A 19,147-nucleotide genomic window follows, 5' to 3' on the forward strand; every position below is an offset into this window, starting at 1 on the left:
CAGATTTTCAGCTCCAACTGTTTTAAAAAAGTAGAAAACATTTTAAAATTTGTGATAAAGTTTCACCCCAATGTATTTTTTGAATACTTGGGGCTAGATCCGCCTTATGCTGTTTAGTAAATGCCTATTATTGCCATGTGGTGATGAGATTCTGGTTCTGTCACTGACAAACCTGCCTATTCTCATAGAAGTGACCCACTTTTATCTTTGGAAGCTTCTTGTCCTGTGTATGGGTAACATAAGTAGCTATAATATTTTATTTTATTTTTTTTGAAAATTTGATAGTCTATTTTTTTTTTTTTTTTTTTTAGAAATGGAAGATCATGTCTTGTGAGATGAGGATTAAGCAACTAAAGCAGAGCATATCGAATGGGAAGGAGGAAATTGCAAAGAGTAAGTTTGATTGTTTTTTTGACATTATATATATATATATATATATATATATATATATATATTTGTACCATAATGTATCATTAAGCGTCCTAATTAATGCTTCTTATATTAAAAAAGCATTTTTTATTAATTGCTATTAATATGAAGCATGTTGTGGTTATTTAAAAGCTGACTACCCCACCTACATGAGCTAATTAAACATCTTATTCCAAACCATGTAAATATTTGCCCACTCTTTCCCCCTTCTTCCTTTGTGACTATAACTGCCTCCACTTTTCTGGGAAGGCTTCCACAAAAATTGAAGAGTGTATGTGGGCATAGAGATAAAAATGTATTGTTTTCATTCATTATAAAATACCTGTCTCCCCCTTTCTTGTGGTAGGCCAGGGCAGGAAAGACTGTGTGTATGACATGGCTTGCTGGCTGTCTCTTGTGAACTGAAAATAAACCATTGTGACGCACATTTTTGTTGATCTCACACACCCAGCCTGTCTGTTCACTGAATAGCCAGTAACTGTTGAGGTGCGTCTGGCCAATATTTTAATTTTTGAATACCTGGGTTTATTTCTATTAGCACAAGATACACTCTGTACAGGCAGGCCGGGAAGAAATAACTTCACTTGTCAAATTCCGGTCACAAATCTTGCCTTGTTCTCCATTTGTTTATTTTATAATCTTCTGTTTAAAATTATTTGCTGACAAGTGAGGAAATTTCCATTTAGGGTGGATGGACTAAACAATCTTGAATTTTTTAAATACTAATTTAATCCATGTTGCAATGATAACATTTACCAGGTTAAAAAATAAAATGAATTCCATCAGTTAATCCAGAGCTGCCCTTTTCTCCACAGTAATCTTTCCCACCACAAGATTTCTTAAGGCTATTTTCAGACAGGTGGTAAGGTTAAACTGTGGTTACCACACCTTTATGACCCTAAACTGCTTGCTTGGTAGAGATGCTAAATATACGATATTACTTGCAGCAGCCCATACAGAAAATATAGGGGTGACAGGGAGTAGTTCAGTACCACTCACTGTAAAATGTTTAAACCTTTGTTCTTTAAGAACCAGTGCAGTGGTGCAGGCAGCTGAGCAGCTGACAAGGTATTAACCACCAGGAGCTGCACAGAAAAGCCCATTTCTGCCACAAGTCTGAAACTAGCCTTAGTCTTAGATGAACAAAGGCCAGCACCATTCAGCCCACCATTCCTCTGACACTACCAGTGACTGGGCAGTGAAGGAGAGGCAGTACAGTGATCAATTCGTCACTTTGCTGTCTCCTCTAAATAGTATACTGCTTGTCATAGCATGAAAGGATTGGCTGCTTGTGATGCTTCTTCCTCTTCCATTTAGCTCCATTGTACAGTGGACTGCAAGAGGCTGATGCTAGGTCATATTCAGATACTTATACTGCATTTAATATTTACACTAAATATGCATTATATTTTACAGTGCTACATTATTTTCCATATTTGATATCTACCAAGAGTTCAGCTTTTTGGACCTTTGTATTTTTACAATGCATACCTATCTGGCACATTTCCAGTATAGCATAAAAGATACTTAATGTTTCCCTTTATACAAGTACATTCAAGCACCAGGTTATTTTCTATGCATTCCTTTGAAGTTTAAGACATGGCTGCAGATCAAATACTCATCTAAACTTACATTTTTGAAATGCCTGTTTTGTATTGAAACTCTAAGTTGAGGTAGAAGAATGCACTAGCACACTTACATATTGGATTTTTCTTGCAAACTGCAATACACATATCGTTGTGCATGGTTGGGGGGGGGGGTTCTCTTCTATTTTAAAAGTTGGAAAAAACACATTAACCTCCCCTGTCATCAGTGCACCCAGCGTACATGTATGTTTTGTAATTCATCATACAAGTGCATTGTGGCTGATAAACTAAACTCGATTTAGAACTTCAGATATGTATGATGAAACCCCACAGGAAATGTGTGGTTGATATTACACATTAGAAAAATAAATAGGCTTGATGCTGTTTGTCTTTTACACCATGTGTCCTAGTTGAACTTCAGCTATAAAATAAACATAGGTAAAGGTACCGTATTCAGATGGTGACATCTTTGCATGATAGCTGGCAAGCCAACTCATATGCTAGGACTACACTGCGAAGGCATACCTATAGGACCACTTCCTGTATCTAATAATGTGTATATCATCCCAACATATTGATTGATAAAAACATTTATTCTCCTAAAAGCTCAAAAAATTTGAAAATTATATCAAATGATCCTTCAGAAATCTAATAGGCTGTTGCTTTTTTGAGCACCCTGCCTCTTTTGGTATTTGTTAGCATTTTCCCAGTTCTTTTTGTGAACTGCAGAACACACCTATGCTATGGGGGAAAAGAGAGGGGGAGGTAACCTGTTATTAGGATATTAACACTGTGCCTCACAGTATAGTGAGTAAGTGAGCATTGTCATTTTAAAAGAGAAAGATGTACTTTAGGGAAAGTAAACTGATGCAAGCACTAATTGAAGAACTAATATATGTAATTACAATACATTTTTGTTCTTGGGTTTAAATACACTTAAAAAAACTGTTCTGATAATTTTTTTATAATGTGAAACAAATAAATAACTTGAAACTCAAGTTGCAATGGTGTGACACAGACCTCATGAATTCTGTCACTGTATTTCATTAGATGAGGGGCTGGGAGGGGATTCCAACTTCAGTATACATAGGGCCTGATTTATTAAAGCTCTCTTAACCTAGAGAAGATAGAGTATTGTAGGAGAACCTGGTCCATCCAGAAAACTTGTCCAGGATTAGAAATATTTGCCAACTATAGCAAATAAGTTTGGAGAAATCTATTCCGGTTTGTTTGATCACCCAGGTTCTCCCACAATAGTCTATCTTCTCCAGTCTTAGAGAGCTTTATTTAGCTCATAGTGTCAATTATCAACTATCAAGTTACATTTCAAAATACTTAGCAATCCATTAATACCATATGATTTTCTTGTATGTTAAGATTCAGAGCTGATGTCTAAGGCCAGAAAATACAACCAAGAACTTTACCTCAGGAACCAAAGGCACCAGGAGAAGAAAGAGAAGATTCAGAGGAGAAATTACAAGCTCAGCCTGATAGTTGAGAAGCGGGATAAAGATTTAAAGAATCGCCATGGGGAGCTGGCCTGTCTGCGTCGCTCACATATACTAGAGCTGACTTCAGTTATATTCCCTTTAGGAGAAGTCAGAAATGTAACAAGGTAACTCCAGTCTTTTGCTTCAGTGTTGTCTTTACAGGTCTGGTCTGTATAAATTGAAGAATTGAGGTATTGATTATTACAGTTAAACCAATTGTTACTATCACTTTCTAGTCTACACTGGACAACATTAGTGGCCCATTTACACTTTAAATGTGCGTTAAGTTAGGACAGGTTATTTATTTGAATGGGCAGTTTAACACCCCAAACATCACATTGCAACAGAACACGTGGTAGTGCATTAGTGTTCCTTGGTAAGGTGGATTTTGGAGGCATTCCAATTGATTGGCACCCCAGCACACTCAATGTTCTTTGTGCAGTACCACAATGTATTGGTGTTAATCTGACATACAAATTCTGCCACTTCCTTTAGACAAACATGATATGTAAGTGTGTCACTTTTACCACTGATATTAGTAGGTGCCATCTAACACTAGGGCTTATTCAGATTCCTAGTTGGTTTGAAGACAGACCAAACTAGTCAGCTTCTACATCTTCGTATATATAGATATTGCTTGATCTGCGCTTGTAAAAGTGGTGTACAATAGGTTTGATTCAGCAAGGGTTTAAAACCCAATTTCAAGGGAGTGTTTCCTTCATTTGTGTTTGTCCATCAGGACATGGAGACATAACCAGCAAGTAAGAGTTTAACCCTAACCCTTTCTCTTCTATTAATTCCCTCCTATTACATGAAGGGAAATCACCCTTACAGATGAGAAAGAAAAGCTTAGAGAGACTCTAACCCTCTTTATCTTTATTTAAAATATTGTGTTTAGAGTTGCTTTTTAATGAGTATAGTGATGCTGCCTAGATGCTTTTAGATAATAGCTGTTTTAGCTTCCTACTTATATGTGTAGGTTACCCCTAAAGGAGAAAAGCTACAAAGATTAAAATGGATTTTAGTATGGCTGTATTTGCTGACAGTTTAAACATATATTTTGTGGGTTATGGATTTACTTTAAAAATGTAACTCTAGAAATACTTCTATCGTTTTTTGAGTTCTCATGGTCCCATTGAGCCAATTTACCCTTCTGTTTGTACTGGTGACTGAAATGGAAAATGAGAGAAAATCCCAACATTTTGAAGTTGTTCTCAGAACAAAGGTGTTGGGAAATCCACTAATAGCGACTCTTGTCTTTAAACATTGTCACTTACGTTTCCTGTCCCTTTTATTTATATTTATTTTTTAATAGTGAAACATTTACTCTGCCCTTTGTTGGAAATAGGTATACAGAATTCAGCCTTAGATGAACTCCAACTGTCCTCCAATGCCTTTACAAAGCAGACAGGGAGGAACCTTGGAGGCCAGCTCTATATAGATAAATACAGCCACCAAATCAGTCTATCCTACTAGGGGAGTGTGGTGTTTTATAGTTGTTTAGTAAATTTAGGAAACTGCAATGAAAACATGCAAGATGCAGTTATACATAGAAACCCTCTGAATTCACACTTTATTCTCCTAGTTGTAATATTTAGAGATGATTGGTTTCAACCAATTGGATGTCATTATTTAATTGCTCCTTGTGCTATAAAATATTTTGTGTCATGCAGTAATTTTGCAAATCTCTGTTCTTAGGGACCCTGCAGACGTATCATTTGAGAATGACAATGCAATGACCTCTAGCACTGTGAGCAAGCTGGCAGAAGCTAGGAGGACCACTTACCTTTCAGGCCGATGGGTGTGTGATGACCACAATGGAGATACCAGTATAAGTATTGCTGGCCCTTGGATCACTCTACCCAACAATGGGGATTATTCTGCCTATTACAATTGGGTGGAGGAAAAGAAGAGCGTCCAGGGACCCGGTAATATGTGCTGCCCTTTACTGTGTTGCATGACATATTTAATTGGCTCACACTATAGCAGAGTGGTTGTGTCTAGAAATAGAACGTGACCTGATCCTTGCACTAAACTATTTTTTTTGTAGAAAAAGACTCTGGCTTCTTTTTAAAGTTACATGTTGCATGTCTCCTTCAGGTATCAATCACATTCTTAAAGGGTGTTCCAACAGAAATCCATTAGCTAGTTTTCACTCAGGACCTTATCCTGCAAAAATACAGTCCATGGTGTTTGTCACATTTACTGTCCCCTCCTATGGGCCTGCACGCTCTTTGCATTCTTATGTAGTTTTTTACAGAGTCATGTGACAAGAATTGCCATCCTGCCCAAGATTCCCGGGCACACATGTAGACTACTTACCTAGTCTTATTATTTTTGGTTTAATGTGTGTTTTCTAGGTGTTCTAGGTTTAGTATTGATGAAAAGTGTCCCTAAATAAGCAGTTGATTTTACTTGCCTGTGGTTGGTTTGTTGTATTTATAAGATGACTGTTTCTTTTTCTTTCAGAAATGGAGCGCAATAATCCTGCTTACACAATCAGTGCTGCCTTATGCTATGCAACCCAGCTGGTCAACACTCTGTCACACATATTAAATGTCAACCTTCCCAAAAAGCTTTATAATAGGCAAGTATTAAAAGCATTTCAGAAAGTGGCAGCTTATTGTGCAATAAGGGTACCTTCAACCATGTACACAGGAAGTCTTCCAAATCTGTGTGCAGCCCTGTTAACCAGGGTGCTAGTAGTTACTTTTGTTATCACTGATGTAGAAGATTCAGACCTGTTGAATAACTGTTTATAATAAACATTCTTTGTACCACTGCCTGAACATATATTGATCTTTCAGAAAATTACAGATTTGTATCTGAAATCCCATCTGGTCCCATCAAGTTTTTATTGTTGACTTAGTTATATCCTCTCTAGAATTTTTCTGTAAGAATAATTTTATTAGAATAATGAGGATATGGGATACAGAAATCAGTTGTTGGGGATAGTGCAAAAATATGAACAACAGGATATAGATACAATGCATATTAACAAGGAACATGAGTAACTGATAAAATATATTAGCAATATCTAATGGTATCCAACTTATTTAAAACAGAAAAGATGAAACTCCTTGTGATGCTATCAGGGGTCATAGACATCTTAAGGTGTGAATAAGCATCTTTTCTAGAATTTTTAACACATTTTTACAGTTGTCACCTGAACAAGACAAATCAAATCTTCTAAGTGTTCTGGTAATACATAGAAAGAGATTTCTCCTCAATTTGGAAATTTCCCTCCACTTCCTGTTACATCTTTGGGATGGGACAAAGATGGCAAGACTCCTGAAAAGGGATTTTAAAAATAGTTTTGATTGTACATACACGTCAGTAGCCCTATGTATAAGCTTACTTTTAAAGCACAACAAAAGTCTGCCTATACTTTCCTCCCCTTCACCAAGGCCATAATTATGATTACTTGCTGGCACGGACATCCTCACCAAGTCCAGTTTGGCATTTTAGGTTATCTTGATTGGCTGACCTGGATTGATACAACTCCTTCATATGCACACCAGAGATAAGTAATGCCCAACACAAAAGCTTGAGTGTATAGTGAGTTGTGCAGCTCAGTGTACATTCTAAGAAGATTTTAATACAAACTTGACACATAAGGCCCATACTTCCCCAGTCCTTAAAAACAATGTAGTAACTTATCCAAATCAGTTTGGTTATGGGCTTTTCTACTTGCAATTGATAGCACACTTGGAATTGTATCTGACACTGAATACATGAAACACACTTTAAAGTTAATGGTTAACTCTCGTAATCTTGTAAACTGTATTTTTGCAAAAGTAGGTCAAGGTTTAGGGAAAGTGTCTGGATATTTCTCCAGTCAAATAGAAAGGATCTTTTGTCAGTATTTTAGACAGACAGCCGAGCTCAGCAAACAACTTTTTATAAAGGAAACAAAGTTTATTAGTTAGAAACTTCATTTCACTTTTATAGTACCCTGGAGAGAAAATAAAAAATAAACTTTGCCATGGTAAGCCCAGTTCTCAACCTCATAACTGAGCTATGAGATGGCTGCTTAGTGTGCATTTTAAAGTGCAGTCCCATTAAACTTGTTGTTGTTTTATATAGAATGGGCAAGAATTTAAACCCTTATCAGGTTAATAACTCGGTTAGAAGGATCTGCCCTCACGTCCTGTATTTTAACAGTTCGATCAGAAAGGAAGTGAGGCAAAATCTGCAAAATGGAATACAGAGAGCAATACAAAACTAGCTGGGATTCTAACCTTCTAATACTCCTATTCTGTTTATATCTATTCATCTGTAAAGTAACACCTAACTATTGCCTTTTTGAAGTTATGCTGGTACTTAGGTCTGATGATGACAATTTAATGAGCAATCTATTGGAGTTGTATGGCTGTAAAATATAGAAGCCCCTGCACTAAAACCTGAGATGATATTATATTCCCTCACTCTTATGTTTTATGTTTACTGAACATTGACATGTATACAATGGAAAACAACAGAATTACTTTTGTGGCTTTATGGCTTTACTTCAGATTATGGTTTAGTAATGTCTAAACAAATTTCCCTTCATTGTTTGTTTTTCTATTCAGTGTTGTAGCTCTCTCAGATTTCTTTCATTTGTACGTTTCCCTATTTGACCAAGAACACTGTGTGTGTTTTGATTTTTTTAGTGAGTTTTGTGGAGAAAATCTGAGCAGATGGAAATTTAACCGGGCAGTGAACAAGCTGAATTCCAACATCTTATATATGTGTTTTTCTCAGGTGCGTATCAGTGTTTCCATAACCTTTCCAGTGTTGTACAACCTTTTTTGGTCATAGTACTCTCTTAGAACAAAAAAAAAAAATTAAAAAATACAGCATGTTGTGCCTTCAAGTAGTTGCAAGCCCTACAGGCATGTCCTTTCTTTTTCTAAACTACTGTGTCTAAAGAATAATTACCATATTCTTTAAATATTTAACTTGTTTCCACCCTGTTCCATTCTTTGTCATCTTCATGCTGCTGTTTTGGTGACAACACAGGTGCATAGTTGTAAAATAGGAACAGAATATTTTCACGCTATATCAAAAGATGACTGCATCAGGTCTTTCATGGCAGGATAGGATCATCTCGAATTTTAATGAAAGCTGTAGATAGAAAAACCATTCAACTAGTAGCAGATCTCTGGAGTCATTATATACAATGCAGGGACACCAAGGACCTGCCTACACAAGGAGATAGTCAGAAAACACTGGCTGCTGGGGTGTAAAGGATAAGGTAAGTATTTCACCCTATTCCTTATAATTATCCCACAGGCAACAAGCTGTTAACCCTTGTATGGTGAGGAAGTAAAGCAGAACTAAATTTTCTTCCTTATTATCATCTTCCTCACTTTGGCCATCTTGAATAGCCGGGCTGGGATGACATAACTCATTTACAGGCGCGAAGTAGTTCATTAATTTCCAGCAGTAGAAGCCGGGATATGCTGGGTATCCTGGTATCCATCACCTGTCTCTTTGTGCAAAAAAAGCCTTGCCTGACGCCAGATTTTTAAAGTGATTTCATGACCTTCTAGTAATCGGATTTACTTTTATGTTAGTGTGGGTATGCACCAGTTCTCAATAAGCTGCATCCTGATGAATCAAACACAGGCTTTAATGCTGTTTCAGATTGGCCTTGCCATCTTTTACTCAATGGCTCCATTTATTATTATTATAATTAATATTAATAAACATGATTTATATAGCACCAACATATTATGCAGACACAGGAGGAGGAGAGGACCCTGCCCCGAAGAGCTTACAATTAGGTTAGGTTTTAGGCCTACACATGGTTTCCTAATGCAAGAAAGTGTATAGGTGTCAATAGAGTCTCATTACTTTTGACGATGTTTTGTTACGTTGTTTTTCTGTATAAAGGTTGTGAATTTTCTCGCACACTACTAATACCCTAATAATAATCACTTTGGCCCTGTACACAAGTGTTGACTAGAGCATTGGCATGCATTCATAATGCTTGCCAATGGGTTCCTGACGCTCACTTGGTACAAGTAACAAATACATTAGGGTTTAGTTCCTTCCCATAGGAGAGGTAATGCCAAGAAATATGAAGGACTTCCCATCTTTATAAAAAAACACAGCTCCTACCTTTACACAGATCTACATTTATTTGATTAGGACAAGGATAATAATAATAATAAAAAAAAAGTATGGAAAGGAAAGCTTTTTCTCATAATATTAGTACATTGGATTGTATGGTTTATTGCCCCCATATTTGACAGAAAGTTTAAAGATCTAAGACAATAATGACTATGTTTCTAATCTATGATTGAGGTGCAAAAGTGTTAGTGAGATGCAATAATCAACAGGATTCTGCTGCCAAAAGAAGGATTGTACAATAAGGACAAAATCCCTAAAGCTACACTTCAGCCTTACTCAGTCTTGCACAGTTGCATAGGTTCCTATTCCGTACTAACTTGTCTGATTTTACTTCACATTCTCACTTGGTCTGGGATATTGTACAAAGTGAAAATGGAAATATCAGTATATTGATAGCAAGGGATTAAAGAGATTTGAGGCATTCAGCTTTAAAAAAATCCTGTACAAGGATGAGAAATATAAAGGCTGGCAGTGCTCACCTTTTTCTGAAAATACTACCTACCAGAATGCCTATAGCTTTTGTGCTTTGAGAAACAAGCAGATAGAACTGGAAAGTCAGAATGCAGTCTACTTCTAATTAAAGTAGTACCTTGGTACAATTCTTTTATCCCTTCCAGATCTTTGGACTTTTACCAAACAGGACTTATACTAAACAAATATTTCCCATAGGAAATAAAAGGAAAATGAATAATCCGTTCCCATAAAAAAAAAAATCCCATTGTTATTGGCATATTATACATTGATGTGGCTGTATGAAATAATTTGTACACTGCCTAATACTAAAATACATAAATACAAAAGCAATTAGATGAAATAAATTAAAATTTAACCTCCCTTTACCTTGCTGAGAAGAGTAAAGTACCTACTAGGATGGTGCTGAATGGAGTAGGAGGAGATATCATGTAGTTCACAGAGAGTTATAGCGCAGGTTGTTCACTAAATGGTAGTAACTGGCGTACTGACGCTCGTGGCCAGTCGTGGCTTTCTCTCGACAGAGATAAATAATCTGCAAACTTGGTCCGGGTCAGTACATTAAAGTCGTTGCAGTTGAAGGAATATGCATAATGGAGTTAGGAGGGACTGCAAGCAATCAAATCCAATAAGAAAAGTGCCAGAGTTTTGCCCATTCAGAATGTTGAGAGAGATCTCTTGGAGGTATGTGTGCTATACCTCCTACCTATATATCTCTAGGTGCCTACACTGTAAAAAATGAAAAAAGGAGGACTAGTTGCACATATAAAGTGACCATCAACTGCAAACTGTGTTTTGTATATTTTTACATCTTTTTCACAGGCTGTCAGTGTGGTATGTAGAGGCATTTGCTCTCAGTGGCTGCAGAGCAGTCATAGGAGGACTCTTTTCTTACCCCATAGAGGTTGGCTCATCTAACTTAGTCAAACACAAGCTGCCAAAAAGCAAGCAGTTGGTGATAGAAATCTCCAGAATGCCTTGTTCTGTTAATGTAAAAGAATGTCTGTGACTGGCAGACAATTTTTATGAGCAGATATCATTATAATACTGATTGTCTCTGGATGCAATTGCAAATTTGCACCCATTTTAGTGTAATTTTTTATACTATTGTTCCTTATTTTCACCAAATATCTTTTTCTAGCATATGGACCAGGAACTCCTGCACCCACTACATACACTCAGGAATCTCATGTACTTGGTCAGTCCAGACAGTGAAAACCTGGGAAGGTGAGACTGAATAGTTTTCTTTTTCTTTATCGCATAACAGAAACTTGTGACTTATTGGAATAAATAACTAAATGTCAAAGTCTCTGAAGATATATATGTTTTAATAAGAAATCTCTGAAATTAGAGTGTTATATTGTGACTTGCTCCTACAAACTCTGATTGTAGTCTTATCCAGCATCTAGTGTAGTCTTGAGTATAAATGCTGAACTCCAGGCAAACACCTGTGTGCACATTTCAAATTCCTATTTAGTTGTTTTACTATAGAATTTGTGTTTTTGCCTATTCAGTCCTGAAATTTTTACCACTGTATCACACAGCATAGTCATATGGATGATACCACTTACAATTAAGGAATACAGAGGTGTCCACTACCCCAGTGTTCTCCCAGCCCCTTTTAGCCGGGTGCACCACCCGGCACTTTTCTGTAACCACCCGGCCTTTTTTGGGTGGATACTGATAAGTTGGGTCACAATAAAGGAGATGCCACCCACCTACAATTTCTTCCCACCCAGTTTAAAATAAATTATGGGTTGAACGTTTCACTAAAGCAGCATACTTGTACTTGCTTCTCCAGTATGCTGTTGTATTAGTATCAGCAACTTGCATTTCTAAAGTTAAATTCAAATAAATCTGCTAGTATTTTGCCTTTCATTGTTTCCTAGTCAGGAAGTCAAAGTGAAGTCAGATTGCCTTTATATGTATAGCTGTCCTAGTTTAGTGATTTAGTGTATACAAGGCAGAGGGTCAACATACCAGCCAGACTTTGATTTAAAGCGTGGGTCCAGAAATGGCAACCTGAAACTTGCTTTGAAGAAAGATTTTCTTTTAATATGCCAGAAATCAGTTACACAGGGTACGTTACCTACCTTTACACCCTACACATCCAATGGAAATCATACCCGGTATCCCTCTCCCACTTTTTTTCTTTCTCTGGACACGCTATCAGGCTGCAGTACTCAGACTGGAGCCACCACTTGGCAGGGCAGAACAATGTCATGTAAGAAGGGGGAGGAAGTTATTTTGTAGAGTTGGAACTCTCAGCAAAGGAGAGTATCCACAAGGTTACCCACTGGACAATGAAAGGAAAAGCAGCAGATCAATTATCTAATTTTGCTCATACACTGCTCTAGTTTTCTATTAGAATGTTCCTTCTGAGCACATAAGCACAGAAACACAGTGACTTTGTTCTGTTCCCTGCTTTTTCTTCCCTCAGTCTATGTTCTGTTGTACAGGAACTGCAGGGCTGATACAAAGATTTACATACTGGCATAATAAATGCAGAGCTAAATCGATCTACTTTATTTTGTCTGCCTGGACTCCATATTTAAGTATGCATTCCTATAATGTATAAAACATTGTACAGTTTGTTATCTATAAAATGTTTTCTTTATAGGTCAGGGCCATTTGAAATCAGTGCAGATCTTGAGGACTCCATGGAATTCGTAGATCCAAGTGGAGCTGGCGAAAGCGATGAGAGCGGAGATGAGCACATAAGTGATGAAGAGACAGATCTGGGAACTGACTGGGAGAACCTGCCAAGCCCCAAATTCTGCGATATCCCCTCTCAGCCATTGGAGATGCTGGACAGTGAGAGTACAATGATGTCCCAACCTATAGCCAGCAGCAGCGCAGGCGGTATGATCTCCTCTGCTGCCGCATCAGTCACATCCTGGTTCAAAGCATACACTGGTCATCGTTAATGGGAAAACGATGGATGTTCTGAAGATTTTACCTCTCTATTAACTTTTTACCTTGGCAAGACACAGAGAACTGATATCTGCAGGCAAATGAGTTTCTGGGACGTTTTATTTCATTTTATTGAGAGAAGAACTGCAATCGCTTAAATGACTATGAGAAAATGATTATCCAGTCTGCACTTTTAAAGCAAGGAATAGTTTTCTTTTTTCCAGAATAATTCAATACACTGTAAAAAGTTTCCCAAGAAAGCAATCTTCCAAATATGGAAACCTTTTTTTTTATATTTTGCACTACAAAGGTATTTAGCTGGTTACTTTGATATAGAGTTCTGTTATGATTAGGACTTAGGACAGGGAAGAGAGTTGGTTATTTGGTTTCAGAAGTTCTGCATTTGAAATGTTTTGTTGATTGATAAGCCAGAACTACTAACAGGCAACAAAGGTTTGTAAAAGCTCACCTACCCACAGAGAAAAGTATGTCACTCTGTATTTATAGTTGTGTCCACTGATTGCTCATTTCCTGGATAAAGAGAGGCTGGCTGGGGTGTTCTTCAATTGTATTTTTAACAAAAAGCCATCTGTGCATAAAAAAGATGCAGAAATGAATGTCAGAGAAACAATTAGATCAATGGTCCCCAAATCCCCGGGCTGTGGAATGGTGCCGGTCCATGGTGGTGAGCTGGGGGCTGCAAGTGACAGGAGGCCGAAGCACCAGCAGCAATAATGCCAGCGACCCTTTTTACACTGCTCTGAAGCTAATGACAGTGTGACAGCAGGAGCGCAACCAGCGTGAGTGCAGACGGCTCGCCTCATACTGCTTACACAGGAGCTGCCGAGAATGGCAAAGCAATGTATGTAAGACTTACACTTCTCCACCATTCCCAGCAGCTCTGACAGCACAGCAACTCTCTTACACTACTCTGCTATACTCAGCTAGTCTGCTGACAGAAGGCCGAGCTGCTGAGGTTAGTAGAAATGTGTAAGCTGTACATATACCAAGCTGTGGCAAAATTTAATTTGATGTTACTGGGCGCTGCTGTTAAAAAGGTAAAGTTAAAAAAGGTTGGGGACCACTTAATTAGATAATTAGGTACAGTTATGAGAGGGCCTGTAAACCTCTACAAATCTTCTGTACGAATGGCTCCTAAATTGCAATCCTATGTTCCTTTAAATCATATCATTGATATTTTAGATTTGTTGAACAGAATGTGAAAGGATTAGAACCCCTGTTCAGTTATCACTTTTATCTGGAGCTCCATTATAGTTCACCTTGATCACAGTCACGATGATATGTTTCACCATATGCCACCAATGTTTTTTTAAGTAGTATATTAGGTGGTGGGCAGGCGGTAGATTCTTTAATCTTGTTGTTTTTTTTTCGTAGGTTAGTTTAAATTTTTTCTTGAGAATATGTACATGTATTTTTAGATTGCCTTTCAATTTGCCTTTGTTCGGTCACCTGTAATGCCTGCATATCGGCATTTAGGCATGGGGAGCGAATGCATTATAAGCAAAGTGAGCTTGCTGGTGGGAGCATTTAGATGATCGAATCCATGATCTACTGCTCCCTCACTGACCAATGTCAGGCTATGTATACATGTTAGATTTTGTGGCTGGAAACTATCTTTCGTGATCATTTCCAGTGACAGATGAAGTGCTGTACACATAGAGCCTGTTCTGTTCAATAGAGAGGACGAGCGAGCAGCGCAATGCATTGACATGCATATAGGTTGTGGATGTTCAGGACCTGGCTATGGGAACATTTAAAAAGCAAATGTACCCACAACATTTCAGGACTAGTAAACTGTATTATAATTTTTTTTTTGTTGTATAGAATATAAAAGCAATAGAACCCCTATTGGGTTTTTACTGCTTTACGACTTACCTCAATTACTGTCATAATGACAAAAGTTTGACCACACAGGAAGGGAGTAAGATGTCCATGTTGGCAGGGAAAGTCAAACCTCCAACTGATGGATTTCAACACCCATTGATTTCTATACCTGTCTCCAGTTACCGTCTTTGCTAGAGGTTCATGTTTTTATGGGTCACCTTTACTAATAAATTATTTCTATTTCAGAAATATATAGAATGGTAGAATGTTGCATGTATGTGTTTTTGATTTTTCAACTGTGTTTATATCATGATTTAGCTAAAGATGAAATCAATGCTTATGAGCCATTCATGAATTAATTCCAGAACTTTCTAAGGGTTTACAAGCTTTTTTTTTCTTTTCTTTTAACAACTGTACATGTGTAACTTTCTTGTATCCTCACAAGGATTCTAACCATTAACAGGATGTCTAGATGGTCTCCTGCAAGTTTCATTATGTTTAGATTACTGGTATATAGGTGCAATGAAGCAGCCTTTCTTGGCTTTAGAATGACTGCTGCTAAAGAGGAGCAGGGACACAGGATTGTGGTGTTTGTGTTTGAAAGATTCCAGCAGGTGATTCAATATAACACATATCAGGACATGGGAAGATACAATGTGTCCAGACCCTCCTTGGCTAACAAGGACCCACTGGTGGCGAAGTCCACCACTGTGACAAAGGGATGGACTTAATCTTCAGTGTAGATCCCTATCTTTTTATTCACAATAATTAGTGTACACTAAAATATTCCTTTTTTGTTTTTGCATCATTTCGCTGCATACCTAAAGGGCATTTGGTAAGCTCATGTCATTTAAATCTGTGTGTTTATATCTTCTATTTTACCAGTCTCATTATGGCAAGCATGGCATGCATAGAGAAAAAAATGGGTGACCTAATTCCCCATCTCCTCTGCAGCATATACTCATCTGGTCTTTTTCCTGCACAGCTTTTTGCCACTGGGAACTTGGCAAAGGCTAAATAGGAATATGGGCTTCTTCCCAGCCCCCATGTGACAGCGCTAGGTCAGTAAGAGGCATTTGGCACTGTCATATGGGTCATGTGTTCACCCATATGTGGAAGTGCCATGTATTTCCTGGTGACTGAACATGGGGAGAGCAAAGGGAAGTACATGATCATAGAAAAAGGAGAGTCACCAGACCCTTTCACTTTTTCTGCATGGCTAAAGGAGAAGGTCACTCCAAAGATTTATTTTTTCCTGAATTTGAGTAATAAGAATATACCTTTGACCACTGAGTCAAACTTATTGCTGAGTAAACCTGTTGTCATAAAAATGAGGATTGTGATTACGAACCCTGTCATTGTTTGGATGTGAGCCTGATACACTGGTGATAACACTTACCTGGAGAAAATATGAACAGCATGAAATTTGGGAAGAAGTCCTAAGTCTTCATCCTGTGTGTTTGTTGAGTATTGAAGCAATTAAAGGGTCAGCGTGACATCCTGGCAACTTACCTCAGACATAGACATCCACATTGGCAGTCTTCTTGTTCCTTTAGAGCCACCCTGTCATAAGGTGACATACCTGGTGGTGAAGCAGTGATCATCTTCCAACAACAGTTGTTGTTCTTTGACGCCTGTGAGGCATACTTTGCTGAAATGCAATGTTACCATCTGAAAGCATAATTTCAGGAAGATAAATGTTGCTTCATATGGCAAAAAAGATTCCAAAATGGTAGGGCCATAAGGGCCAATTTATACCACAATGCAGGATGCTTCAACGTGACCATAGTTGTCAGAAAGCCTCACACAATGCACCTCCATGGGCTAGCAAGATTTAAACTTTAAAAGGTTTCACTCTATATGCAGTGTTCTCCTCAGCCCCTTTTAGCTGGGCGCACCACCCGACACCTTTCAGTAACCACCTGGTTGTTTTTGTATGGTGTCACAATACATGAGTTGCCACCATTCCTACAGCTTCTTACCACCAAGCTTAAAAACCTTTCTGCGGAGAATATTGATATTTTTTAATCATGACGCACTGAATCACTCGGACTGACTATATCTGTGCATTGTAGTATGCTGCAGAGCATTGTATATGTGTGCTGGGGTTCAATTAACTCCGAATGTCAATGTATGTAATAGGAATGCATTGCTAAGACCTTGTGATAGAGGAAGGATGCTTGAAATGACAACCACAGATGGAGCCATAAAGAAGTTATGCAAACAGAAAGTCACTAGCACTCTAGAATATAGGATTCTTGGAAGTGTTGCCTTTTCACTTTGATGTGACAGTGCTTTTATAATATAGCAAGAATCCTGTATTTGGAGTGCTGGTGACTTTGTGTTCTGTGATGCACTACAACACCCATATACTTGGAATTGCTGTAATGCATTGTGATGTGAAAAAAAAATAGTTTTTGGAAGCCGTTGTTATTTGTACATTATGTTCTGTTTATTCAGTCATGCTTTTACAGACACACCACATTTCACCAGTAGTGAATAGAAAAGTTACGTTTTACATTGCAATTTTGTAGATATCTTCACTGTCTTATTTCTCTTCTATTTCTTTGGTATGTTGTAGCATTTGGTGCAGGGTGTGTCTGGCTGCACCATGATCAAGACTTCTGCCTTAGGCATGAGCACTCAGGGTTGTGGGGGAGAAACTTCTGACAGGTGTCAATCACAGGTGGGGGGGGTTTAGTAGCTGAATGCTGTGCTGGGCTATCTGCGTTTTCCGTCATGGTTGGCAAACAATGGGCCAGAGCTTTGCAGGGCAGGCTGGAAGAGCCGGGGGCTGAAGGTGAGCCATCGCTGGCCATCCCTGTGCTAGACAGGCACACACATTTTGTAGGTGCTATATAAATGCTAGTAGGTAATCGTCACACTGGCTTTTGTGCTGATACTGTGTGATACTGGTTGTCTTATATAATGCCTTTGCTTGTTTGACTGGGAAATAAAGTATTTATTTTTATCCTTGTGATTGTCTATAATCTGTAACATATATTTTATTAGATCCACCATCAGGTTTTGATTGCTTGCTCATCAGAGGGACTTTTCTACACTTCCTCTCCCCACATACACAACTAGGGGTGACGAATGCCACCTTAGACAGCTGTCATTAGAACAGATGATTGTGTTTACACCCATCCAGGTCACATTTTATTTATTTTTTTGGAGTTGTACCTAAACTTGTAATGACTTTTTCATGATTTTTACACTTACCCAAAACCTAGACAGTCACCTATAGCACCTTCAACCTACTGATCAGATAAAGCTAAAGAACCAACAATTACACTAACCTGACCAGTCTTCAGCAGCACTAGGCATATTACCACCATTCTTCTTTTCTGCTACAGAGGTAGAGGACTCAATGTTCTAGACTATTTTAAACCAATGTGAGGAACACAAATGTGTGAAGTTATAAAAAAAAATAGTTCTTTTGGACATTTGCTCTAGATCTGTTTAAAACAATATGTTTTGTTAAAAAGTAAAAACAATTTATCAGTCAGTGGAGAGGCTGGATCTGTACTTAGCAAAGCAGATGGGTCCTGTGGACAGATTGTTCTTTTAGATGGCACTTAAAGGAACTGATCTGGGAACTATCATTGACACTTACATTGGAACGTGAACTCTACTACTCAGCCAGAGCTGGGAAACGGAATGTTAGGTGGGAGAACAAAAGTGTACTTCTGCTTCAGGAGACCACACATCGTTTTTTTTTTTTTTTTTTTTTTTTTAAAAGTTCATGTGAGAGAAAAAAAACAGTATGTTTGCTTTGGTTCCCTTCTATTAAGCTACAGCGCGGGAGCAGCAAAAGTGACCAACCACTAGTGTTGTCCCAGATGTGGAACAAGAATTCATCCATACTTAGAGGTACCAGGTTATGGGAGTACAAATAAAGGTAGTATTAAAAAAAAATGTTTTGTGGCGTAAATAGATGAGACATGAGTTTGCCCCTCCCCCCCCCCCCCAAAAAAAAAAGTGTTGTATTTGTGCTTAGTGTGCCCAAGTAACACAATACTGTGCTGAAACAATTGAGCCTGGGGGGATGTTTCCTTATGGATGATTCCTTGCAGGGTGCAGACACGCCATGCATATTAAACTTGCTACTCCTAACAATGCTGCTAAATTATTTGTGTAACTGTATAGTGTCCTCATTTACTAAATATTTGGAGACAAAAGGATAGTGATCTTGACAAGGGGAACACCAACACAACCTCAGAGTGATGGCATGGATATGTTTCTCAATGCCAGAATGCCAATTCATTTAAAGCTCATGTACACTCCAAAGATTCT

General features: G+C 38.1%; 1 protein-coding gene across 1 annotated transcript in view; it reads left to right on the forward strand.

The window, feature by feature from the left end:
* ATG14 (autophagy related 14) overlaps window positions 1–17,822 on the forward strand; it is a 36,876-nt gene extending 19,054 nt beyond the window's left edge. The window contains exons 4-10 of the mRNA XM_072429097.1: window positions 312–393; window positions 3,393–3,630; window positions 5,204–5,433; window positions 5,975–6,092; window positions 8,158–8,248; window positions 11,235–11,320; window positions 12,714–17,822. Of these exons, the coding sequence (XP_072285198.1) occupies window positions 312–393; window positions 3,393–3,630; window positions 5,204–5,433; window positions 5,975–6,092; window positions 8,158–8,248; window positions 11,235–11,320; window positions 12,714–13,020 (1,152 nt within the window). The 3' untranslated portion in view covers window positions 13,021–17,822. The remainder of the gene's footprint in view (window positions 1–311; window positions 394–3,392; window positions 3,631–5,203; window positions 5,434–5,974; window positions 6,093–8,157; window positions 8,249–11,234; window positions 11,321–12,713) is intronic.
* Window positions 17,823–19,147: the final 1,325 nt, after the last annotated feature.

This window comes from Pyxicephalus adspersus, chromosome 12 (genome assembly GCF_032062135.1).
Source record: "Pyxicephalus adspersus chromosome 12, UCB_Pads_2.0, whole genome shotgun sequence".
In the NCBI taxonomy this organism is placed as follows: Eukaryota; Metazoa; Chordata; class Amphibia; order Anura; family Pyxicephalidae; genus Pyxicephalus; species Pyxicephalus adspersus.